Source organism: Peromyscus leucopus, chromosome 1, assembly GCF_004664715.2.
Source record: "Peromyscus leucopus breed LL Stock chromosome 1, UCI_PerLeu_2.1, whole genome shotgun sequence".
Classification (NCBI taxonomy): domain Eukaryota; kingdom Metazoa; phylum Chordata; class Mammalia; order Rodentia; family Cricetidae; genus Peromyscus; species Peromyscus leucopus.
In genome coordinates this window covers 94760433-94788347 of record NC_051063.1, presented here as the reverse complement: position 1 = coordinate 94788347, position 27915 = coordinate 94760433, and the positions used below count along the sequence as shown (strand labels likewise).

The 27915-nt window shown below is 38.3% G+C and overlaps 1 protein-coding gene and 1 long non-coding RNA gene across 2 annotated transcripts in view; one reads left to right on the top strand and one right to left on the bottom strand.

The window, feature by feature from the left end:
* Sbf2 (SET binding factor 2) overlaps nucleotides 1-27915 on the bottom strand; it is a 352132-nt gene that overhangs the window by 68776 nt on the left and 255441 nt on the right. Inside the window, 4 exon segments of the mRNA XM_037211535.1 lie at nucleotides 1713-1786; nucleotides 2699-2871; nucleotides 5115-5371; nucleotides 7787-7957. Of these exon segments, the coding sequence (XP_037067430.1) occupies nucleotides 1713-1786; nucleotides 2699-2871; nucleotides 5115-5371; nucleotides 7787-7957 (675 nt within the window).
* On the top strand, nucleotides 11239-24500 carry LOC119089175. The gene is made up of 2 exons (XR_005093046.1): nucleotides 11239-11613; nucleotides 24197-24500. It is a non-coding gene; the product is annotated as an uncharacterized LOC119089175 (long non-coding RNA).

Below are 27915 nucleotides of genomic sequence, written 5' to 3'. Positions count from 1 at the left end.
TTGCCTAAACTTTACATAAAACAATAAATACTATATTGTAAGTGAAGAAACAAATACTTAAATGGGTTTGTTTTCTGTTTGTTTTTTTGTTTTCTGGAAAGGGGTTTCTCTGTATAACAGCCTTGGCTGTCCTGGAACTTACTCTGTAGTCCTGGCTGGCCTCAAACTCAAAGAGCTCTGCCTGCCTCTGCCTTGGACAGGGTTTCTCCTGAGATTAAAGGTGTGCCCATCTTGAGGTTGGCTGTGAACTCCTCATCCTATGGCATCCACTTCCTAAGTGCTGATATGACAGCTGAGTTCTGCCACTCTGGCTCCATAGTTAGCTTCTGTTGTCTGTCCTGGCTGGCCTGGCACTCACTATGTAGACCAGGCCAGCACTGAACTCACAGAGATTCACCTGCTCCGGTTTTCTTGGTGCTGTGCCGCTATGGCTGACCATGGATTTATGTTTTTGTAAAAAAGGGTTGGACATTTTGGCCAACTAATGAACTTCACACATGAGAAATTTAGCTCAGTGTCCAGTATAAGAGGAACAACATGGTAAGATTCCTCTTGGGAGATATGGGCAAGGAAAGAAATCATTCCTCTTGAACATCTGTTTTTGTTTTTGTTTTTTTCCTTTTATTTTTTTATTTTATAATTTAATTTAATTTTACATATCAGCCAGGCAGGGATTCCCTTGCGAACATCTGTTTTTTAAAAAGAAATAAAAACTACCTAAATCAGCTGGGCATAGTGACACATGCCTTTAATCCAAGCACTGGGGAGACTGAGGCAGGTAGATCTCTGTGAGTTTGAGGCCAGCTTGGTCTACATAGTGAGTTCCAGGGCAGGTAAAGTCAGAGCTATATAAAGAGACCCTGTCTCAAAAATAAATAAATAAATAAATAAATAAATAAATAAATCAAAATCAAAACCAAAACCAAAAACCAAAACCAAACAAACAAAACAAAAACCCAAACCAAAAACCAAACAACAATAAAACAAAACAAAACAAAAAAACAACTCCCCTCCAACCTGAATCAGCACTTTTTTTTTTTTTCAGGTTCTAGGAATCTTAGAAGTAAATTCAGAAATCAAAGACTATTATATCTTAAGCCACACACAGAATTGCTGTTCCTACCTGTGTGGCTTCTGAGTACTCCTTTGGGTGTAGTTTTAATAATTCTGTCAGAGAGCTGAGGGCCTGAATTCTAGTCTGCAATAGGCATGAGGCCAGTAGCAAAGTAACTATCTGAGTGGCTTCCTCAAATACAGATTTCTAGGTCCCATGATTTTCTAATCCAGGAGACCAGGGATGCCAAATCCTTAATTTCCCTGATGTTTGTTGTGGACAGTCAGATTCAAGAATCCAGTACTTTTATGGCAACTGTTTAAATCTTTTCTTTTTTTGGGGGGTGGGGTGGGGTGGGGCAGGTATATAAACCCTGAGATTATGCTTGGGAATTATAATTATTTATAATTTATGGCCTCTGTATAAAAGTAGAGTTAACAAGAGGTTATTATTGTTCTTTTGTTGAATCCCGTCCCCCCGCCCCCCAAAAAACAGCATTCGTATTTTAGTTTACAAAATTCCGTATGGAAAACTCCCCAGAACCTTTAATGCATCATTAAACTGTCTGTAAATAGCTGAGAAGGTACTGTCTAGGGCACACTGCTGCTGTGTTTTGAAAGGGCTGTTGCACCTTGAAAGCACAGTGTGGAGTAATTACCTTCTGGATAGGTGGAAGTCTTCTACTCTCTCGATGTACTGCCTCTAGGGTCTCAATGTGCATAGCTACAATTCCTAGGATGAATCAGAGTATTCAAAAAGAAAGAAAATAAACCAGGGAGAACAAAAGCAAATTTCAGATATTTTGAATGAAAAATTAACTGAAGTTTGACAGTTTCTCCAAAAGTTAAAATATAATAACCATATAATCCATAAAATTCTATTCCTAGGTATATACCTCTAAAGAATTGAAAATAAGTACTCAAACAGATATCTGTATGCAAATATTCATAGAATCACCATTCACAAATCTTCAAAGGTGGAAAAACACATCTCTATTGACAAATGAATGGCTGAACAAATAACATATATCCATAGAATGGAATAGTATTTAACCATAAAAAATGAGTGAAGTAACACATGGATGAACCCTGTAAACATTATGCTAACTGAAAAAAGCTAGATACAAAATTTGAAACATATGATTCTACATATGTAAAATTGCTAGAGCAGAAAAGTTACTGGAAACAGAAAGCAGGTTAGATATTTCCAGAGGAAGGAACTGAAGAAACAAAATTTATTACCTAATATTAGTTACTGAATATCTATTTTGAGTGATTGAAAAGTTTAGGAAATAATGGTGATTTATAGACCACTGTGAATATAATTAATGCAACTCTTATGCTATGTACTTGCCACAATGTAATAAATTTTTAGAACCTGTCCTGGTGGCACACGCCTATAATCCCAGTACTTGGGAAGCACAGGATGGGGATCAGGAAATCAAGCCCAGCCTCAAGGCTAGCTGGGTACACTGTGAATGTGAGGTTACCCTGGGTTATACAAGTCCTTGTCTTAGAAAACAAAACAACAATAAAAGAAATAAAAAGCAAATCAGAGAAAAGCAAGCAGTAGCACAGGCATTATGTTGGGACTTAACTACCTGCAGCACTCTGATTCTTTAGCCTCTGTGAAGGGATTGATTACCTGGTATCATGCAGTGGAGACTCCTGATGTGGTCCTGAGTCACTCCACTCTCTGTACAAACTTTGTCAATAAATCGGGCAATGAACCTTACAACGGAGTTGGCAACATCATTATTTTCTGAATCTTCAAACCCACTCTCTGTATCATAGCTCTCAGCTACACTTCCTGCAATACTAAGAGAACCAAGGAAAGAAATCATGGCCAGGCTTCAAAAAACAAAAAACAAAACAAAACAAAACAACCCCAGACAGACAACATCATAGTCCCTTTACAGAGGAACTGAAACTCAATAAAAGAGGTGTACAATAGGAGGGACACACTTAACTGTGGTTTCTTTCTGTAAGTGGCAGGTGTGAAATGTTACGTTCTATGTGCCTACATTTAAACATCATCTATTGGACTAAGTTTTATTCTTGTAAGCAATTCCTTCTATTACTCTCCCAAAAGGAACTTAGAAACCACAGAAACTAAAGCAAAGGAATACTGTGTCATTTATTATCTGCTACCAGAACCTTCTAAAACACTTGTACTTCCAAGTTAATCATTACAGATAGGCAAGAGGAATGTGGCTGATGCTAGTGACTATGGAACATATACCACGGCAGGCAGAGTAAATGAACCCTTTTGAGAAACCTCCATGTTCTTCCACATGGAAGAATACGACTCTTATGACCCTTTCTCTTGCCAGAATTTCTCTCTTAGATCCCCTGCACTCCTACCCCCCCCCCCCCGCCCCGCTGTAAATTACCCTTAGAGCCATTGTGAAGCCACATTCTTCTGTAGGTGACAGACTCATGCAAGACAAGGCAACACATTTGAAATGAAATGGAGCAGAAGGACTGACAATACAAAGAAAAAAGGAGCTGTCTGAAGGAGTCTGACAAAAGCTTATGAGAAACTACAATAGCAGGGTGTTGCAGCACCTATTACTAAAGAGCTAAAACTGCTGTTCAGTGGTTAGTTCATTTATTTATTCATTTAATCACCTGTTAAGTTCAATATTATTACCTAGCACCTACAGTCTGCAAAGATGTAGCGTACTGAACAATGAACACAACAGAGAAAGGACACAGACAATATGCAAACATGAAAATATGTCAGACTGTGATATGGTGGAATAGTGTGGGAGGCTGATAGGATGATCACAAACTTGAGCCCAGCCTAGTGAGATCTTGTCTCAAAAAACCCCAAACTCAATACCACATCCCATAAACCAAAAACAAAAATAAAAGAGAAAAGAAAAAAGGAAAAAAATCAAGTTATAGAAAACACCATTAAAAAAAATAAACCAACCAATCAGAGTAAAAAATAATAAAAACAACCTGGAGATTGTTAAGATTAAGAGAGCAAAGCCTATGTGATGGGTAACACTTGATTAAAAATCTAAAGCATGGGAGAGACTCTAGGGACTACTGCAGACAGGGTATTCTAGACTGAGGGAGTAGGAAGCAGCCAGCACAGTCTTCAGAGTGTCTGAGGATTAGTGCAGTAGAAAGGCCAGGCTGGTTGACAAACAGAATGACAAGCAGAAAGATGAGAGTCATAGCCAGTGTACAGTTCTTACAGGCCTTGCAGGTCATAGCAAAGACTCTGGGTTTTACTCTTGGGACATGGGAAGTCACTGGAGAGTAGAAAGGAAGACAAGGTTGAGGACATTATACTATGGCTTGAATATGAAATGGGCCCTACATTTCGTGTATTGGGAGCTTGCTTACCAGCTGGTGGGCTTCTGAGAAGTCATTAGATTTGGATGGCCCTCAACTATTTATAATGATGGTTCTGTTGGGAAGGTAGTAAAGAGTAGGAGGTGGGAAGGGAATGGATCCTTATGACCACTCTTGCTTTGGTCCCTTCCTACAATCCCTTCTCCCTGTCACAAACTTGTTATCCTGATGTTCTGACCAAGCTCATGGGCCAGATAATAATGGACTGAACTGTCCAAAAACAAGCACTTATTTCTTCTCTTATTTCTCTCAGGTATTTTGGTCACAGCAGTGAAAAATAATTCATACACCATAACTAGACAAATTCTATAGATAAATTGAGAAACAAGAGGACCAAGAACAAATCACTTTGACAAGAAGTTGCTCACCAGTTATTTTTCAGAGCACTTTGCTTTAGCAGTTACATGTAACTGATGGGCCACATCAGTAGTAACAGACTTTGCCAGATTAGGTCATAAGACAAAAGAAAGTGTGTGGTGTGTGTGTGTGTGTGTGTGTGTGTGTGTGTGTGTGTGTGTGTGTGTGTGTGTGTGTGAGATTAAGTAGGATGAAGGAAAGTTTTGTTTGTTTTTAACAGAGGGCTGAGCAAGCTACAGATGGGAAAATTCTGAAATATATGCAACAATATTTGCTGTTTCTGCTGAGACATGATTAGCTCTGAGAAGAGGAGGAGCTGTGTGCTGTCTTGGTACCTGTTTGTGACAATGCTGTTGCTCCCACTTTCCCAGTCTCCTGGAGCCGATGCTCGAAGGAGCTTGTTTTTACTTGTGTCTAGTGGAACTAGCAGGTTGACCATGAGGTTTGCAAAGTGAATGGCCTGACTGAAGACGGTGCTTTCCTCGTGTTGCACCAGCTCCTGCTGAGTGGACTTGCTCAGAGTAGGCCAAAGGCGAAGCTGCTCGGCTGCCAAGTCCATTGCTGTCTTCTCCTGATACTGGCCGTCAGGAAGCTTAACCCAGAAGATAAAGCAAAACAAGCCAAAGGTGAGTATCCGTCACTGCGCATGTGCTCCACGGGTGAGTGCCCATCACTGCGCTTGTGCTCCATAGACATGGAAGGTGCTGAGATCTGTCCATGTCTTAAATCTAGGTCTTCTCTTGGGATATTCTGTATCCTTTAGTATAATTTTTATCAGTATATACTATTTTTAAGAAAAATATGGAGAAAACATTGAAAGACTAGGAAAATGGATCTCCTTTTTGATTTTGAGAAAGGATCTCATCTTGAATTTGCTGTATAGCTGAAATGACTGTGAACTCCTGATCCTCTTGCCCTCACCTCCCAAGTACTGGGATTATTGTTGTACGTCAGCATGTGGTTCTGAATCTCTTAAAAGTCATGGGAAGCATTTATTAAGTACTTGTATCCGCAGAGTGAAACTCAGCATAACAACCAAAGAACACTGCAGTCTTTACCCCTGGCCTGCATGCCTTTGTTGGCACCACACCAAACTCCAAGAAGCAGTAGCAAAATACAGATGCATGTTTCTCACTAACATTTCACTGTTTACACTTCACTCTGTGGCTTTACCTCTTTGAAGCTACTAGTTACAAGAATTAACATGGATTTCCCATAAATGCCCTTCCAGGAACACTTCAGTAGTATCTGCTAAAACTATTGTTTTTTTTTTCTCTTTTTTTCTCTTCTGCTCTTTGAGAGGAAATGGAATGATCAAGGTCACAAAAAGTATAGCTAGATCTCCTTGTAATGTGATAGTCAAAAATCATCACATACACACATAATTAGATAGCTGGGATTTTTTTTTTTTTTTTTTTTTTTTTTTTTCGAGACAGGGTTTCTCTGTGTAGCTTTGCGCTTTCTGGAGCTCACTGGTAGCCAGGCTGGCTTGAACTCACAGAGATCCGGCTGGCTCTGCCTCCCGAGTGCTGGGATTAAAGGCGTGCGCCACCACCGCCCGGCGATAACTGGGATTTTAAAGATAGGTTTCCTAGAAGGCTGAAGAGAGCTGGTCATAGCAACTCACATCTGTATAATATTTTATCTAGCCATGGAGAGCTAAAACATACATTGTATCTAATCTAGGGCTCAGGGTTAGGACTCTTTTTCAGAAGGAAGGACACAGCAACTGTGATACAGCTTTGTAGATGTATCAATGTCAGCAAATCCCAGCTGCTTAAAAATTGACAAAGGCATCCATCCTAACAGTCTGATTATTCCTGGGTGTGGCCCCAGAAAGCAGTCTCTGCATCTGCTACAAGTTATACCTTAAGTGGTACATTTAGTGTTTCAACAACAACAACAACAACAAATCTGAATATTAATTAAATTAAGCAAACAATTCACATTTGAACAATAACAATCAGACACATGCCAATGCTATTTGTTATTAAAGTTTCTACTCTTTTACTTAATAATAAACCAATAATTTGTTTAGGATGATGAAGCACAGATGTATTTGAATATGACTGTGTAGCTTCTCTCAGATGCCTAGGATAATCCATCCTATCTAGAGATAAGTTAAAGTGGAAGATGATGGGCAGAATCTGCAGTGACATATTCCCCAAAATCTTCAGTTCAAAAGGTTGATCTTAAAATTACTCTTAAGTGAATCTACATTGAGTCTTTAGGCTGCTTTAAGTTCAGTTCATGAGGATGATGACTTCTAATACTTACTACTTAAGAGTGTGCCAACAGACATGAAAATCTTACAGTAGTGACAGCTACACATTTCACCAATGAGGAAGTGTAGGGGTAATGTGATTAGTCAGTATAAGAACAGAGAGCTAGTAAGTGACATTTAAAAACTGAAGTACTTTAATTTTCCTGATATTTAAATACATGTGTATATAGCAAATACTGCTAACACACACACACACACACACACACACACACACACAAACACACACAGAATAAAGACAGACCTAGGTTATTGCTGACAAAATTTTAAAATAGGACTACTGAATTTTACATTTATCTTTATAGTCAGTTAATTTCAATTTCTTTTCTTTCTTCTTCCAATGCTGGTACCTGAACTCAAGGCCTTGAGCATGCTAGGTAAAAACATTCTATCACTGAGCTAAATAAACTTGGACTTCTTCAAGGAAGTAAGCAGTTAGAGGCTTATACCTGGGCCTATTTTAGGTTTGTTCCTTCTATTCAGTTTTCTTCAGCTGTTTTCAAGGAATTCTCATCAAAATATAACAACAATTCCAGTGCTAAAGAACTATAGTATGAGGTCATTATTGAAAAATATAATGCCAGAATCAAAGAAAGAAAGATGTTCACCATAGGACTCCCTAACACTCAGGAAACAAGTAGGTAGAGTCCCTTTGTCCTAGGAACATCTGCCTGAGCATTCCTTAAAGTCAATCCCAACCACACATAAGATCCTTCTTTCTCTTACCTTCTGCTTCAGATGTGGGGCATGATTGTCTTCTTTTACTGAGAGATACAGGGAGCGAACCTGCTCCTGTACTGCATTGTAAAAAGTTGTCTCCCAAAACTGCTGATTTGTCCAAATGGGGTGGTCCTGTACACAGGTGTAGGCAAACTGGCTAACTCCAGGGGCAAGTTTCTGCGAGAACATGAAATATCTATCAGCACAGTGCAGGCAGATTATGACAGTTCAGAAGGTCACAGGTGCTACAGTTAATTGTAGAGGTGATAAAAAGATTTCTTTAAAGGCTTAGTAACCAACACTGCACTCATGTTCAACTGACAACTGTAGGCTCTCTATGAAATCCTTTAAAGTCTTGGTTACTTTACCTACCCAAATGAGAATTTTAACAGTAGCTATACTATTAATTATAGAATTAATATAATTCTTTGAATTATAGATTATACAAAAAATATCTACTACTCTGGTGGGTATAGGGTGTGTACTGTGTAGTTATTATAACTGGGATGCATACTAAAATCCAACACAACCTAAACCTAAAACTCTAGTAATCTAAAATTTCTCTTACTTCGATTTATGTTTTTTTTTTTTTTTTTTTTTTTACATTTATTTGTTTGGTGTGTGTGTGTGTGTGTGTGTGTGTGTGTGTGTGTGTGTGTGTGTATGCATGCTATACAGCCTGTGTTCAGAAATTGGAGGACAACCTGTAGAATGAGTTCTCTATTATGTGGATTCTGAGGTTTGAATTCAAGTTTTCAGGCTTGCTGGCAAACATCGTTATCAACAGATCCATCTCAGTGGCCCAAGAATTTTAATTATTATTATTTTTTTTGGACACAGGGTCTTTCTTTCCAGCTCAGGCTGTTTCAGAACTCTCAATCTTCTTGCCTTAGCTTTATGAGTGCTGAGATTACAGACGTGCATACCACTGTTTCTGTCTAGGATATATTTTAAAAATACATTAAATAATTCACCACTTCTTAGCAAATAGTAGGTGAAATAACAGGGTAGATTAAAAAATTGTGACCCATTTTATCTTTTGTAATTGAATTAATCTTTTTTTGTAATTAGAAGTACAGTTTCTGATAAATTTTCTTTTTAAGCAATTTAATAAGCTGAATTCTCTTCTGAAATGTTCAATACTAAAGATCATTACTTTAAGGTTATATACGTAATTATGCAGCGAAAGTTCATTTTTAAGGATGTGTAACACAAGTAAGATACCAAGAGAATGCTATGTTTGATGTAATTTCCCTCTTGATCTAGGGCATACCAACCCTAAAGCTAGAGCAAGCACTAGTTATACCAGGAAATTTAGTCTTACACACTTACAAGCAGGGTGACTGTGATTTGGCCTGTAAGAATCATGTGTCATATATTATGCAAGTTCCTTTCAAGACAGGCTGTGCACTGCCATGGAGGGGACTACCTATAACTATGGTCCCTTCTGTAAGGTCACTATAAACAGATACTGACCATGTTGGCAGAAAGAGGGGAAGGCCATGTTTGGTTTTCATGATGCCTCATTTGCTCACTTCGGATGCTTTCTTTAATGGGAAATCATGGACAAAATGTGTGTGGTTCTGCTTGTTGTGTTAGCAGAAACTACACTGAATCATGTGTTTCTTCTAGAGCCTGCATAGTTAGTGGGTTATACATTATCCTCTTCACATTTTAGATCTTCACATCAGTAACAGTGCAAAGGCCTATTCTGAACGAGACTTTTTATTTTACTTTGACATTTTCATACCATTGTAGTTTGCTCATACTTACCTGTTATTCCCCATTCTCTTCCTCTCCAAATAGTTCTCCTTTTGCTTTCATGTCTCACATGTGTGTGTGTGTGTGTGTGTGTGTGTGTGTGTGTGTATGAGCCTCTTAGATTTTTCATGAGAGAAAATATGCCATATGTCTCAAAGAGATTGTAGAAGCATAAAATTCAAATAAGATAAAGCATAATTCTGAGCTGGGTGTAGTGGCACATGCCTTTAATCCTAGCATTTTGGAGGCAGAGGGAGGTGGATCTCTGTGAGGTCAAAGCCAGCTTGGTCTATATAGTGACTCTAGGACAGCCAGGACTATGTAGAGAGACCCTGCCTCATACCCCCTCCGCCCAAACGTAATTCTAAGTTGCCTTCCCTTGAGTATAACCAAAAAGTAGAACCATTTCTTACAAATGCAGCACATTGTAAACTATGGAAGCTCTAAATAGTTTGTAGTCTTGACACAATATAAATGTAGACAAGTTCAGATAACTGAGCTGTCTGCATCAGTCTTCATAGTAGGTTTAGGAGCATTCTCCATGAATCTGACAGGTTAATGAAGCCCTGCCTTTCTTAAGCATTGATCTCAGCCATGCTATATATTGCTTTCCTGGTCATATATCCATTGAAATAATTTTCCTGTTTACACATAAACTAAATAAATATCTAAAACTTTTCTAATTTTTCAACAAAATGAGACCATATATTCAAAGGCAGAAAAATGGTGTAAAACAGAATGACAGTGGCTCAAAGAGCCAGAGCATAGTCCGTTTTTTAGGTGAGAATTACAACAGGATAAAGGATCACAAGGTAATTTTGTGGTAGTAAGCCAGTCCCCACACAGCTATAGCATCTGCTTAAACTATGTATAAGAAATCATTAATTCCAAAGCACTTAAAATATTACCTCTTTAGAGCATGAACACGCCTTCTTTCTTGGTGATTTCATGTCATGCTCAATTGTGAGGAGGGAACATGTGTCCCAGTTAGTATGGACACTGTACCGATGGACAAGTATGTTCTTAGGACCAGCAGAGGGCAGTGAAGCCTTTTCTGCCTAGACATCATCATAGCTTCAACTAGCATATAAAAGCAGAACTCTACAGAAAGTAGGTAGAAGAAATACTGCATGTCTTCACTGCCCATCTGAGACTCTGTGAGAACAGAAATGAGGTGGTGGTACGTACGTATGTATGTAATGTATGTATGTATTTAACAACAGAGACTCAGCTGTTCTAGAATTCACTACCTAACAACCCCAGGCAGGCTTCAAACTCAGGATGTATGTATGTATGTATGTATGTATGTGTAATGTATGTATGTATTTAACAACAGGGACTCAGCTGTTCTAGAATTCACTACCTAACAATCCCAGGCGGGCTTCAAACTCAGGAGTCTCCAGCTTCAGGTTAAGGTAAGGTGTAATAGGATTAGAGACCTTCTCTACCACATCTGATTACACTTTCCTTAAGATACAAAAATTACCATATTCTATAAAATGGAACTTTAATATAATTATGGGTAAAGAGATGTAATGTGACTTTTTAGGGTTTCAGATTCATTGGAACCAGTGACAGTAGCACAGGTTTATTAGTAAACGGAAAATAAGCAACTATGGACAAAAACTGTCTCTTATTCTAGTCATTTCTTTGGTTTGAAGCAGACTTTTTTTGGGAAGGTTTCCCATACTGGTCCATGTGTTCTCTTAGTGACTATCCTGAGGGTAACAGGGAATACTTGTCAAATGACATCTCTTTTACCCTTACTCTGGCATAAATATTTACTCTACAGTTCATAACACTTCTTATAATTATGTCCTAAAGAAACAAATGATATTTTGTCATCCAATTTTTTAAGATATTTAAAAACGTGTCGACTTCCTTCCTTATCTAGAACAAATAGCCCTGAAGGTACTAGATTAAGCAATGCCATTCATTTCCGACAAAGCTTTCAAAAGAAACCCAGCATGAGACAGGATGTGGAGAACAGACTCATGGTGCTCACCAAACAACAGGCCCAATTAAAATCCTCATACGGACACAAATCATCTGAGGAGATGATCAGGAGTTATGTGAGTATGCAGGAACTGTCTAAAGTCTGTTTGGCTAGAAATGGCTCATAGCTTCATTTAGGGGATTCAGAGGGAAACTACCTATCAGGAAAGAAGGCTAGCTGGCAGGTCCAATGTCATAAAACATGCTATGATCTTTAAGAATAATGTACAACTATCTAAACTGATTAGGACTTCCTTACTGTATTTAATTCAGTTCTCAAAGCAGTTTTAATGACCTACAGACACAGGTAATACTTCCCACTTCAGTAACATGAGAAAACAGAGGCCACAGAGCTAGAGTTGGGCATTCTACTGTAAGAATATACAGCATTTTTTTTTTTTTTTCTGTTCCAGGTAAGGTTGTTTCCAACTCTTTGCTACAACAGACAATGGGGCATGAACACCAAAATACATGTCAACTGTTATCTTGTGATAGTTCAGTACCACTTTTTAGGTCAGGTCTCATGTAGCCTTAGCTGACTTCAAACCTGCTATGTAGTCAAAGATGATCTTGAACTCACAATAATCCTGCCTCCACCTAAATGTTGGGATGTAGGCGTGTGCCACCATATCTACTTGACTTTCAATATTACTTAATAGTGTGTGGAATACTTGAGAGAGGTCTCAAGAAACATGATTCTTACTGTCATCTGTACCAATAAGCATGTGGGGTCCACTGATCATCAGTTATCCTGATAACAAATTATTTCATGCAGAGTTTCTGCAAATCCACTATTCAAAATAGTTAACTGGAGCTGTTTAATGTAAAAATCTCAGTTTGGGGTTTCAATTTCCAATTGTCTTCCAAGTGTAAGAAAATTCCATTTCCCTCTTTTCTTTAGTGTTACTTTCACAGTTTTGTTGAATTCAGATAGGATCCAAATAAGGAAACATATTAGCATTTGTTAGACCACAACTCAAATCAGTTCTACTTTAGGGTCTGTTTTAAGCTAGACTTTGTTGAAAAAAAAAAAAAAAAAAAAAAGGACCATTTATCTGTCCTATAGCAGTTGCTGACTATAGTGGAGTGCTATCATTTAACATTCTTTTGGCCCCCGTGTTTCCTATGGATTGGCAATGTCTAATGGTCTGATTAGATTCAGGATTGTCTGGCAAAAATACTTCTCAGATGGTACCATCTCAAGGGGCACATCTGGCCCTGTCTCTTGTGATGTTAGAGTTGTTGATAGTCAATAGGTGGACCACGAGGAGTAGTAAGACATGATGTTCTTATTAAGCGTCACATCACTCCCTTGTGTACTCACTACCTGAGACATTGCTAAAAGGAACAATATGAAGTTCTGAGTTCTATATTCAATGTAAGCATGTACATATATATGCATGTGCACACATGAATGCACAAAACAAGAATCAATATTTGATTCAATCTCTTCATTTGATAGTTTTAAAAATAATGAGATATTTTTATCATTCTAGTAGAATATTAATTTGGCCTTTCTTTCATTAATATATTTATAAATTTGGGAATTTTAAATATTCTTAAAGATTCTTAAACCTATGTTTAGAAATAAAGAAACAAATAAACCTTATCCTCAAGTATTTATTAGAAACCCATATTTTCATTAACTCAAAGTCAGGCACTATGATGTTCCGGTGTACAATATTTCTAAAATCTATGTGGGGAGATGATAATCGCAGAGTATGTGATGACTGATGAACTTATAACAGCACTGCAAGCTGAGAGGTTAGAGGCTTATTACAATGGAATAAACAAAAAGAATAGGAGATCCTAACGGTATTATTTCAGGGACTTAAGTGTAATATGTACAATAGACAAAAGGTGAGAATGTATCTCTCATGACATGTACTTGTAAGTGGTTTTAAAGCTCAGCAAAAAAGCTTATTCTGGGGGCTGAGGAGGTAGCTCAGTTAAGAGCACTTGGGACATAAGTATGAAGATCTGAGTTTAGGTGACTAGCACTCTTAAAAGCAAGATATGACAGTGCAATGGATTACAATGCATGTAATCCTAGGCCTGGGGAAGTGGACACACAAACACACATGCACACCATTTATTGTTGAGTTTTTTTCAGTACCTACCCCTTACAAAGTTAGTGACTTTAATGCTCATTATAGGAGAAAAAGGCAAATGATCAGTACCTTATTAACACACTTGACTATCATGCTGCTATTAAAATGGTTATTGTGATGATATGCTTACAAACAAAGCACTTTTTACATTTCAGAAAATAAGTCAACTATGCTATGGCTATGTCTGTAGGTACACAACAATTTAGAGAAGGTGCTGGGAGATGGCCTAGTCAATAAAGTGCTTGCTGGTAAGCATGAGGTCCTGGTTTTGGGTATCCAGATCCTAAGTGAAAAGGTAGGTGTGATTCATATATCTACAATCTCATCATATTAAATGTGGAGGTAGGAGGCTCCTGGGGTTTTTCACTGGCCAGTCATTCTAGTGAAGTCAGCATGTTCCAGGTTTAGTGAAAGACCATGCCTCAAGAACTAAGATAGAAAATAATTGAGAAAGATACCTGACCTTGACCTGAGTACTTCACAGGTACACATGAGTCAGGACACTCAGTGTTGCATACAATTTCCTTTGATTTGAAACATTTCATCAGGAAGAAAGACTCCTTAAGATTTAGAATAGGAACAAAACTTAAAAGGCTCAGGAAGCAAAATATTTAGGAGTCTTAGGAAGTTCCTAAAACTTGTAAGATAGACAAAGCCTCTTCCCACCCTTATAAGCAGTAACAACTGCTAGGCAGAGTAGACTTTGAGACCAAGTTGGCTGTAAACTGTGCAGGGAAGGGAGCTCCAGGAATACAGCTTTCATGAAATCATCAATCATGCTAGGACAGGGTTTTGCTTTTGAGTCATCCATGCTCCTGGAAGAAGCAATCCCAGTAAGCTGGACTCTGGGGGAACTATTACTTTGGTTTAATTTTTTTTTCTTTTCTGGGGCTAATAGAAAATTTGTCTACAATTTCCCAGGAAAAGTTAATAATATTTGCATTCACACAAACATATTACACCACCCCCCAAAAAAAGTCAAGATGAAAATTGCTGGGTAGTGGTGGCACATGGCTTTAATCCCAGCTGATAAGTGAATATTTAATGCTACACTATTCAATTCTATAAAAAAAGTTAGAATTCAATGAATTCTAGCACTGTATTCCTATCTTCTGACCTCCACATGTGAGCCATGGTATGTACATATGTCTGCACACAAACTACACACACACACACACACACACACACACACACACACACGGCTGTATGTATCTATCATCTATCTAAATATATGTAAAAATTTTAAAGTAATCCAATGTTTCATAAACATAGATGAAAAAATTCTAAATGAAATTATAGCAAATCAAATGTAGCAACATATTAAAAAGATAATATGTTGTAACCAAGTGAAACTTAGGAATGTAGGGAAGAGGCTTAAATAAGCTTATTAAAATGTGTATAAAATGTAGGAAATGTAGATAAGATATATAACAATAAGACAGCTGTTATGCTGTTAAGTTATACTCTTCTTATTTTATCCCTCATATTCCTGAACCCCTCCTGATAGTCCCTTTCTTCCTCCCAAAGAGTATCTATCACCTTTGCTTTTACACTATATATATCCTGTGGTGGTTGGGATGAGAATGGTCTTCACATGTTTACATGTTTGAATACTTGGTCTCAGTTAGGAACTGTTTGGGAAGGATTAAGAAGTACGGCCTTGCTGGGTGGTGGTGGCGCACGCCTTTAATCCCAGCAGTTGGGAGGCAGAGCCAGGAGGATCTCTGTGAGTTCGAGGCCAGCCTGTACTACCAAGTGAGTCCCAGGAAAGGCGCAAAGCTACACAGAGAAACCCTGTCTCGAAAAACCAAAAAAAGAAAAAAAAAAAAAAAAAGAAGTATGGCCTTGTTAGAGGAGATGTGTTACTGCGGGGGTGGGGAGGAGGCTTTAAGGCTTCAAAAGATTCCCACCATCCCCAGTGCATACTCTGCATCCTGCTTGCAAGTCAAGATATGAGCTCTCAGTTGCTCCCGCCAACATGAATTCTGCCTGCTGCCATGGTACTCAGCCATGATGGACTCTCAACCCTCTAAAACCTTAAGACCAATTAAGCATTTTCAAAGTTGTCTTGGTCATGGTGTTTTTCACAGCAATAGAAAAGTAGCTAATATGTATCCCATTACCCTATTTCCTACTTCCCTTAATATTTCTTCCACCCCTCCACCATCTTCTTTCTGGTTTTATGACCCACAAACACATACAAATGGAAAATGTGGCATTTGTCTTTGAGTCTAGCTTATTTAATTTAACATGATGGTGATGCCCACTCATATCCATTTCCCTGCAAGTGTTGTGATTTCACTTTTCTTTATGGCTGAAAATGTCCACTATATATACCACATTTTCTTTATCTAGACTGGTTCCATTTTGAGCTATTGTGAACAGTGAGGTAATTAATAGTGGATGTGCAAGTATTTTTGTAGTATGTCCACTTAGATTGCTTCGGGTAGATACCTAGGAGGAGTCTGTTTAATTTGTGTTTGAGTGTTTGCTTTCTATACGTATGTGCACCATGTGTATGTCTGGTACTTATAGAGGTCAGAAGAAGGCATCAGATATGAAGGAATTGGAGTTATGGTTGTGAACCATGTGTTGGGAATTGAATTTAGGTTTTCTGCGATGGTAAGCAATCTTAACCATGGAGCCATCTCTCCAGCCCCTAGCTGGGTAATACGGTAGTTTTATTTTTAGGTGTAGGAACCTCCACACTGACTTCTTAGGGGGCTGCACCAGCTTGTAAGTGGGTAAGGACTCCTCTTTCCCTACATTATTGTCAGTCTTTGCTCATGTTTGCTTTGTGATAGTCATTATGAATGGGGTGAGATGGAATCTTAAAGCAGTTATACTTTGCATTTCTTAAATGAATACAGATGTTGCATACATTCTCAAATGCTTGTTGGCTATTTGTATTTCTTCTTTTCAGAATTGCCTTATGTTCATTAGCCCATTTACTGATTAGATGGTTTATTTATTTTGGTATTTAATTTTGGCAGTTCTTTGTATTAGACATTAAGCCCCTGTCTGATGTATAGCTGGCAATGACTTTCCCTAACTCTATAGGTTTCTTTTCATTCTGATGATTTTTTTTTTTTTTACTGTGCAAAAGCTTTTAAATTTCATTTAATTCCATTTGTGATTTCTTGGGATTATTTCCTAATAGAGTCCTTTAAAAAAAGTCCTTGCCTATGCCTATATCTTGGAATATATTTTTAACCTATTTGTTCCTTCAGAATTTTCTAAGTTTCCAAATCTTACATTAAAATCTTTGATCCCATTTTGAATTAATTTTGTGCATGGTGAGAGACAGGAATAGTTTCATTCTTTGATAGCTAGATACTGTTTTCACAGTACTAAATGTTAAAGAGGCTGTCTTTTTTCAATATATGTTTTTTACAACTTGGTTGAAAATTACATGGCTGTAGTTGTATGGGTTTACTTCTGGGTCCTCTATTTTATTTTGCTGGTCTGTATGTTTGTTTTGTTCCAGTAACACACTTTTTTGCTACTATGTCTCTGTGGTATATTTTGAGATCAGGTACTGTGATGTCTCCAGCATTGCTTCTTCTGCTTAGGACTGCTTTGGCTATCCATGGTCTCTTGTGCTTAGAAATTAATTTTTGGATTGTTTTACCAATTCTGTGAAGGATGTCACTGGAATTTTGATGGTGACTGCATTAAATCTATAGACTATTTTTGCTAATATAGCTATTTTTACAATATTGAATCTGTCTTCTTCAATTTCTTTATTCAATGCTTTATTTTATTATTCTCTCTCCCTCTCCCTCTCCCTCTTCCTCTCCCTCTCCGTGTGTGTGTGTGTGTGTGTGTGTGTGTGTGTGTGTGTGTGTGTGTGACTATGGGTATGTGCGTGTTAAGTACAGGTCCCTGTAGAGGTCAGAAGAGGTGTTAGATCACCTGAAGCTGTTACACTATCTTTATCATTTACTGACATCCGTCTTCATAAATGCCTATCTCAGTCCTATTACTGCCTGTAGATATTGGAGATACACAGAGAACTTGCCAAATTCTAAAAGATGAGTTACATATTTTCAGGTTTGCTTCTAAGATTACAATTCCAAATCTAATTTTATTAGCTGGAAATATCCTCCAAGAGTATAACAAAACAGACCAATTTCTCCCAGGCATTCCAGATGGTTCTATGACTTCTTCATTGTAACCCCCATCATCAACAGTACAGCATTCGGTTGACGGAGGGTTCCCTCTGCTTTCATTATGCCAATACTGAAAACCTTGAAAGCAGAAAGCAGTTTGTCTTTACATCTCTCAAATCACAGGAAAATCTACCAGTGACAAAAAGGACAACTGTAAAGCTAGAGAAATTAAAAACAAAACGTTTGCACTTCAGACAGAAAGGGAATCTGCTGAGTCACTGAGTGTTTATAATAGCACACAGTTCACTTCCTGCTGTAATGATTTCTTCTGTAACTCAACAGCTCCCCCACAGATCCCCATCAAGTCTATGACTTCTCAAAAATGTTAACAATGCTGACTACTATAAAGAAAGAAGTGCTGCCTAAGCAAAATTAAACTAGAAGAATAGTCTATTTACACAGTTTGCTTTAGGGACACACAGTTGATAAAACTCTGTGCATTTGTTACTCATAAAGACAGTCACGAGTTCTGCATTTTCCAATTATAGCATGCTGTAGGTACTTCAAAACTTTATAATTTCCATCCTAAGGTCAGAAAACCCACACCCTAATGAATATATTAAAGTCCACTGAAAAAAATCAATGTAAGTATCAAGCAATCAAGTGATTACCAGAGCAGGTTCCAGAACTATTGAGGGGCCCGAAGGAGGTGAAAGGGCATAGAAAAAAAAAAAAAATTGGAACAGTTCAGCTCATTCACAAAGAGCATTCTCTTCCACTGTTAATCAGGGTCAAAATGCTTTTTAGCATTGTGAAGGGCAATAATCTTTGCTACTGATAATATAGGAAAAACTATTTACATAGATAAAGATATGAAGAAAGTATAGGTACTTTGCTTGAGGCTAGAAATATAATGTAGGGGTAGGATGCTTGCCTAGTATGTGTGGGGTCTTAGGTTCATTCAACAGCACTAAATATACACAAATGTATTTATATGTATATATTTATGTATATATATTTATTTAGATGTGTATATTTAATTTGCTTACATGTTCACTGGAGTGAAAGTCAGTAAATGGAAGAATTTTGCTTTCTGCTCGAGCTAGAATTAAAGATAGTAATGGAGAATACAGACCCATAACAGACCCATAAGGAGGGGAAAAAAAATGAAAGGTACATCACTTTAATAGCAGACTAGGGGTATGTGAGCTTGTCAGCAGGGGAAAAAAAGAGAAAACTTTCTGTCTTACTTATGGTTTTAAAAAATAGTTAGAATTAAAAGAAAACGTTCTTAAAACTTTTCCTAAATATTTACTGTATCAATAAAACTTTTATAGTCATTTAAATAACAACATTTTTTCTTGGGATTTTTGCCAGTAATGTGACAGAAAGTCATTAAGTTAGTGTATAGTATAACTGCATTAGCTTTTTTCTTCTTTTGTCTTTTTTAAAATGTCCACTCTGACAAATGTGAAAAAGCCAGTGAAGACAGATTTCAATCATTCAGTGAAAAACTGAGTTCTACTTGTCATGGTTGGTAGCTTTAATTGTCAACTTGACACAATCTAGAGTTGCCGGGAAAAAAAGTCTCAAAGAGAGATTGTTTACAATGGTGATATCAAAAGTGGTTAAACAGAAGAATACAAGAAATTCAGATTGGTTCAAAAAAACAACAACACAGTAAGCTAAAATAATAAAATGTGCTTTACAAAGAAATGTATTTGGTGTGAAAAGATTTTAATATTTTTTTAATTTAATTTAATTTTATTTTACAATACAATTCAGTTCTACATATCAGCCACTGGTTCCCCTGTTCTCCCCTCCCCCCCTCTCCCCTCACCCCAGCCCACTCCCCATTCCCACCTCCTCCAGGGCAAAGCCTCCCCTGAGGACTGAGATCAACCTGGTAGACTCAGTCCAGGCAGGTCCAGTCCCCTCCTCCCAGACTGAGCCAAGCGTCCCTGCATAAGCTCCAGGTTTCAAACAGCCAACTCATGCAATGAGCACAGGACTCGGTCCCACTGCCTAGATGCCTCCCAAACAGATCAAGCCAAACTGTCTCACCTATTCAGAGGGCCTGATCCAGCTGGGGGCCCATGACCTTGTTTTTTTTTTTTTTTTTTTTTTTTTTTTAAGAAAAGCAGCAAAGCACAAAAGTGTACTTTCCCCACAGCTTTCCTTGTAACATAGCATTATCTTTACAAGGTAAAATCAAGTCATCAAATGTTTAATTGGGAAACTAATCACCTAGCAAATAGGTAAGAATTCTGGTCCAATACAAATGTCTTCTTAATTTGAGAGACACCCAAAATGCAAGCAGTAGGCAGAAAAGATTTCAGAAAATGCATCCTAGGAAATGCTTGAGTAGAAACAAACTCTTCATTATTTGCTAATCTTGGAATTTTGAACTGCTATGTGTACTGTTTGTTATCTTGTAGAAAAATTTCTACAAAACTCACAGGTATTGGGATAAAGCAAGTAAAATTAGATTTTAACTATGAGGAAGAATATTAATGGTGACACAATTGTCTGAGTCACAGAAGTTATACAACTACACAATATTAGTGGATATTTGTAATATCAACTAATTTAGCATGGAACCATTAGTTACTACTTCTATATATGGTGTTCTGCTTTCTAAAACTTCTAAGAAAGTACTTGAAAATATCTGCTTGCACTAGTCATTACTTCTTTTTTTAAAAAAATAGTATTTTATAATTAATTTAATTTTACATATCAGCCACGGATTCCCCTGTCCTCCCTCCTCCCACCTCCCAGTCTTCCCCCGAATCCATCCTCCATTCCCACCTCCTCCAAGGCAAGGTCTCCCCTGGGGAGTCAGCCCAGGTGGGTAGATTCAGTTGAGGCAGGTCCAGTCCCCTCCTCCCTTCAACAAGGCTGAGCAAAGTGTCTCACCATAGGCCCTAGGTTCCAAAAGGCTAGCTCATGCACCAAGGGCAGGTCCCAGTTCCACTGCCTGGGGGCCTCCTAAACAGTTCAAGCTAATCAACTGTCTCACTTATCCAGAGGGCCTGGACCAGTTCCATGGGGGCTCCTCAGCTATTGGTTCACAGTTCATGTGTTTCCACTAGTTTGGCTATTTGTCTCTGTGCTTTTTCCAATCACGGTCTCAATATCTCTTGCTCATATAAACCTTCCTCTCTCACACCAATTGGACTCCTGGAACTCCACCTGGGGCTTGGCCATGGATCTCTGCATCTGCTTCCATCAGTCACTGTATGAGAGTTCTATCATGACAGTTAGGGTGTTTGGCCATCCGATCACCAGAGTAGGTCAGCTCAGGCACTCTCTCAACCATTGCCAGCAGTCTATAGTGGACTGACTAAATACTAGTCAGTATTTCTTAAGCTGCACTCCAGTGAGAAGCTAATGGAATATCATTTAATTCATGCTAGTTCCCTTTCCCAAGTACACCTACAATAGTTTCATATTGATGATACCTGAATATCACAACCTGGTCTCAAAGACCTACACAACATGTCATTAACTGTACACTAATATTTTTATTTATCTACTGTTGCATGGAAATAACTGTTAGAATTCCTAGCTACTTCCCCAGCTACATGACCGTGCATGCACTGGCAAGATGTTAAGTGATCTCAGGGCTATGTCCTACATAATCCGTGAGCAGCGAGATCTATGTGCATGCGTGGTGTAGCTACATAGGCCTATATGCTCATGTGTACGTGTGTGGGGGGGGCACGACTATAAAAGTGGGTTCCACTTATCCCTCTTCCCGCATGTTCATTCCCCATAGGCCTATGCACACCCCTTCTGTTCCCTTCCCTTAATAAACTCTTATAGTGGGTTTGGTGTACCTTGTGGCTTTTCTCGCACAGTAAACAGCGCCACTTAACGACATTGCACCACCTAATAAATAACAACAACTACCAAGATTTGGTAGCTTAAAAGGCAACAATTATTTCTTACTAGTCACTAACCTATCTTTTGGAATTTTTAACTTTTATCTGTAAAGTAACCTGCTCTAAGTTACTTTTGAACTGTAAAATCTCAGTGCCCTCTCCTCCATGCTGTGGAGAGGATGCTTTCTACTGATGAGGTCTGTCCAATGTTGTCAGAATTCACACAAACATGAACAACAGACTCTTAGGAGTTTCAAAATTGAGCTTTGCTTGAAATGAAACCTTGTGTGTAAGCTCAGTATCTGAAGAGAAACAAAGAGCTGGGTTGGGGTTAGGAAATACTCTGTAAGGGCAGACTCCATCTTCTCCATGACCTTCCACTGAGTATCCCCTCCCCCACTTCTTGCTGTCTCAGATTTAGGGAGGAGACAGCACTGTTCTTAACTGCTTTTATTGTCAAGCACTCCTTTAATCTGCCACAGTCTTCTAAAAAGAAAATAAAGAATAAAATTCCATGCTACTGTGGAATAAAGTAGTATCTGGCTTTGGTCCATAATTATACTTCCTTTTTCAACATTTTCGGTTAATTTTTAATGGCAGTACATAATATATTAAAAGTTGATCAAATTAGTAACTTTGACTGTTATTCAAGAAGGCATTGTGCAGCCTGCTTGACCCTCCCACTCCTCCCCCACAACGTGGCTCCTGTGTGCTGTCTCATTTGGTTTTCTTCCCATTTTGTTCTACAGAGTTTTCCAAGTTTCTGGCCTGTATTCCTTTTTCTTCTGTATTAGGTATCTCTGTAGAAGTTTCTCAAACTTATATTTTAAATTAGAGCTATCTCTGAAGTTAAAAATATGCAAATTCTATTTGTTTTCTCTATAGGTCCACAAAGTCCAAACTACAAATTAGCAGCTTACAGTTATTTTGTTTTGAATTTTATTATTAACAATCAATTAGAAGGTCCCTAACAGATTTTCTTTTGAGGCAAGTGCTTGCTCATATTTAGTACAGAACGGGCTATAACTACCTCCATTTCCTGAGTGCTGTAACTGCAAGTATGCACAACTGTACTGACTGGTTGACTGTCAACACAAGTTGGAAGATGGATGGAAAGAGGGATTCTCAATCGAGAAAATGCCTCCAAGTGATTTGCCTGTACAGAAGTCTGTGGTGCATTTTCTTAATTAATGATTGCTGTGGGAGGGCCTAGCCCACTGTGGATGGTGCCACCCCTGGGTAGGTGGTCTTGGGGTGTATAAGCAAGCACTCCTCGATGGCCTCTGCCATCAGTGCTCTTGGCTTCAGGTTCTTGCCTTGTTTAACTTCTGGGCCCCACCTGACTCCTCTCAGTGACAGCCTATAATGTGAAACTATAAACTGAAACAAACCCTTTCCTCCCCAAGTTGATTTTGGTCATGTTGTTTTATCACAGCGATAGAAACCCTAACTAAGATAGTCAATATTGTCAGCCTTTTGGTCTTCTGAAAAGCTGATGATCTGGCAACACTGTCCATACTGTTTTTTCTTGTGGTAGCACCCTTTGGAGGTTAGAGGGCAATTTCCTATGTCAGTTTTCTCCTACCACGTGGGTTCTTGGAATTAACTCATGCTGTGGAATAATCCTTCTGTATGCTGTGAATATATATTACTCTTATTGGTTAATAAAGAACTGACTGCCCGGTAACCAGGCAGGAAGTATAGGCAGGACAGCCAAACTGAGAATGCTGGGAGGAAGAAGGGTGGAGTCAGAGGGCCGCTAGCCAGACACAGAATGAGTGGGGCACACAAAGTGGAGTAGAGGTAAAAGCCACATGGCAAAATGCAGATTAATAGAAATAGGTTAATTTAAGTAAGAGTGAAATAGAAACTATGTTCATAGGGTTACAATGAAGTTTATGATTTAGTGTTTAGCTGCAATGCTTGGTAGTAGGAAATAGTTGTTAATGTGCATTTACTATTTATAGCCACCGTCATCATCATCTCCATCCTTGCAGCACCATTCATAGTGGGTAGTTAATAAATTACTGATTACTGTAGACATTGTGATCAGTAAAAAAGAGGCAGCTAGTGTATCTCTATGTGTATACTGTGATGAAAACCAGTTGCATTAAATATGTTCAAAAGTCTTACCATTACTTATTAAAACAACAACAAATAGGCTGGGTGTGATAGTGCATGTCTTTAATCCCAGCACTCAGGTAGCAGAGACAGGAGAGTCTCTGTAAATTTGAGGCCAACTTGGTTTTCTTAATGAGTTTCAGGAGAGCCAGGACTAAATAGAGACCCTGCTTTGTTTGGGGCAGGTTTTTCAGCTTAGTTTTGAGACAGAGTACCTTGCTGAACCTGGAGTTTACTAATTCATATAGAGTGGCTCTCTTGCCCCTCCTCTCCCATCTCTGCTTCTCCATGTTAGGATTTAGCTGTGAGTGGCCAGGCTAGCCTCTCAGAGATCGGCCTGTCTTGACCTCCACAGTGCTAGAATTAAAGACATGTGCCAACATGTCTGGCTTGAATGGCACTTGAGCCATTACTTTTTTTTTTTTTTTATAGGTGCTGGGGATCTGAATAAAGGTCTTCATGCTTGTGTGAACTATCTCCTCAGCTCCAGGTTAGTTTCCTTGAGTGGCACATTCAGTGTATCACCTCAGACTGTTTCCCATTTTCTTACATTATTTCATGCCTGTTTACCTCGGTACATAATCTACTAAACAGCAGCAGAAGCCATGTCTCCGGCACCACTGCAACCCACAACACCTAGTACGGAGTTCTACACAGGAGGATGGAGATTCTGGTGAAGAAAATTTATCTACCACGGTAAAGTATCTACATTATTAAATAAATTCGGCCCTTCGAACTTGTTTGTGCTATTCGTTTGGTTAAACCTTTGCTTTTCAGTCACGAGAAAAGAGAAGCAAATCCTTGTTTTTCCTACATGGGCACACCAAGTCAGTCATAGTCTGACCACAAAGTTGTTCCATCTGCCTCTACCTCCAGCAAAATTCCCAGTAAATTTCTTATTTTCTCTGCCTGTAACATTTATACATTCTTGCTCTTTGCTGTTCTTCACCTCATCCTTACCTGTAAGACAAACACTCATGTATCTTTCGCCAGAAAAAAACGTAACAATTTCTTTGTAGTGTTCCTTGGTTCAATGGGAATTAATGTATTTTTAGACTGTGTCGATTATGTCTGTTTTAAGTAACTAACATGGGAATTAGTTTTACTATATTTCCGTAGGTGTTCGTGTTTCTCAAGGGCAGAGAACCTCATCTGCTCAGTTTTATAGTCCAACATTGGGATGTGGTAGTAGTTATATTGAACTGACAGGTACTAAATTGCTTTGGAATCCAGAAGAAACCGTAGTTCTAGTAGTTTGTTTCATTTTCTGAAGAATGAACAATAGGGTTCATTCTTGGCCATTATAAGTAAGAACTGAGGAAGTTCATAAAAATATTCTGTTGTGGGTTGAACAAGAAATGGCCTCCATAGGCTCACGTGTTTGGATACTGGGTTCCCAGCTGGTGGCCTTATTTGGAAAGGCTGTGGAACCTTTAGGAGGAAGAGCCTTGCTGGAGGAGAAAGTGGGTTGTTAGGCTTAGGCTTTTCAGTTTTATAAACTGACCCCGTTTCCTGTTCATGCTCTGCTTCCTGAATACAGCTGCTATGTGACCAGCCAGACTTCAGTTCCTACCCACCATACCTTCCCGATCACCATGGACTATGTTCTGACAGAACTATAAGCCCATATAAACCCTTTATCCCTCAAGTTGCTTTTGTCAAGATATTTGATAACAGCATCAAGAAAGTAACTAAGACATAATCCAAATTTAAAAATAAGAGCATTAATTAAAATATATAAATTCAAGATTAATTAAAATATATAAATTCCAGAAAATTAAAAATCAGTCAGAAGATTCGTGGAGTTGGCGAGGTGAGAAGTGGCTGTGGCTTGTTCCTTTGTCTCACTGATCTTTCAGCATTTACCCCAATATCTGGCTCCAGGTTTTTATTATAAGACTAGGAGTCATGCAACACAAGAAGACCCTTTATCACATCCTTCTCCTGATTTTTTTATAATCCTCTGAGATCTGTTATATGGAATGAAATATAGCTAGACATTCTTTTCCTATTTTGTAGTCTCTTACCAATTAAAATTAATGACGGATGAAATGTTTATATACTGTAGGATTTTTCTCTTAGAAACAATCTTAATACTATGTAAGGATTATTTGGAATTCACCAGAATTACTTACAGACTGTAATTTTACAGTAGGACAACTACTGTCCATATTAACCAGAGCAAGGTCAGTATTCAAGCAAAAATATAGAAAGTATTTCATGATGTTCTGAGCACTTAGTATGTTTTTGGTTAAAATATGTAGAGATTAGAGACTTATAAGTAATATTATATAACAGTTATTGAAATTATAACATCTAATTAATCAACACTTCCTGACCTTGTTCAAAACTTAATGAAATATCCTTGCTGGGCATGACCATGAAAATGGCTGGGTAAGTGTGGGGCTAAGAGTGATGCCAATTCAATACCTCTAGGCAAAACTCCCAAAAGATACTCAGAAGTATGCCTGAACAAATCGTGACTCATTTGGAAAACACTATTAGAGTTAAAAACAACACCTGAGCTTTGGAATCACACATAATAGAGTTTAAATCCTATCATGGGCAGGGAGTCCTTCAGAACCCATACACTCTTTGTGTCAAATTAGGAATGATACTTCATTAAATACCAGCTTTCATTCCCACTACCTTCCTCTGGGCCTACTCGTTACATTATTCTATTTAAGTAAATAGAACTTTATGGGGATAACAGTCTTTGACATGTGTGGGGCATTTACCCACCACCCCCACAGTTCCCCAGAGTTTTCTTGAGTGCGATTAGCAGGAAATATTAGATAGAAGGATTTATCGCGGAGAATATCTCGGAGATAAACAGAAAATAAAGGATAGCCTTGAGAGGGCCTGGAACCTATTCCAACGGGCCCCGACTGTCTCTGGCTCAGGGTTTTTATAGAGACGCCAAGGGGTGGAGCGAAAGACCTCCTCCCCCAGCACAGCCATCTCAGACACCTGCACTCAGGCCTGTGGTCCTGATCATCCTCTATTCGGACCTGCTGGGTAAAGCCACAAGGAACCCAAGAACGGGCTCCCACAGACATGAAAAACAGATAGCAGATTTTAGCTTTGGAGAGGTGGGGGAGTGGGGAAGAATTACTGGTAAGAGCCTGGCAGTGGCAAGAAGGTCACCATTTAAGACAGCACAGGAAATTCTGTGGCTCTCTATGCTTTCATGTTCACTTTCTGCTTCTTGGGCTGACAGAAGCTTTACAATCAAGGCCTTTCAAGCTGGTTATCAATAGATTTTCCTGTTACACTACTTTAGTTTACTAGTAATAGTCTCATGAGTTGAGAAGAAAATAATACTTATGCAAAAAAACCCCATTTATTTATAGTTGTGTATGTTTTTTAAGGATGTATATGCCAAAGCTAAAATTTAGGAAGAAATTAAAGACCTGCAAAATTATGACAAAATATAAAATTTGTCTTCAAACTGAGAAATCATGTTCTTTGCATCATATACATATACTTATTGAAAGAGATTAGCTCAATTCTGCATTGAATACAGAAATAGTTGAAGTAACACATAAAGCTTAAGCATTCTGAATATAGATGGAAATATATATTTGCACTTGTGTGTCCTTCTCTACCACTGTCTGTCTGTCTTGCTATGAGCTCAGGTCTCAAACTGATGATCCTCCTAATCTCAGCTTTTGGTAGATACTATAGGTATGTACTGAAAGAATTCTTATTTCAAAATTAAAAGATGTAAAGATAGCAATTAATAGCATGGGTGAGACTCAAAACCATTATGTTTAGTGAAAGAAGCGAGACACAGAAGAACATACACTGAAGGGCAGGGGAAATGACTCAGCTAATAAAGCACTTGCTGTACAAGCTTAAGGACCTGAGTTGGGAAACCTGGAGCTGGAGGGCCAGCTAGTCAAGCCAAATGTGTAATTTCCAGGTTCAGTGAGACCCTGTCTCAAAAAATAAAATGGGAAGTGGCTGACAAAGATACCTAACATTGTCATCTCATCTCAGTATCTGAGTATACACATATGCACATGTACCCATAAATACATGTGCACGCACACACACAAGAATACATATTGAAATAAATAAATAAATAAAAATAAGAAAAACAAAAAGCAGAATAAAAGGAAGGAGGGAGGGTAAACTGTGGTTGGGAT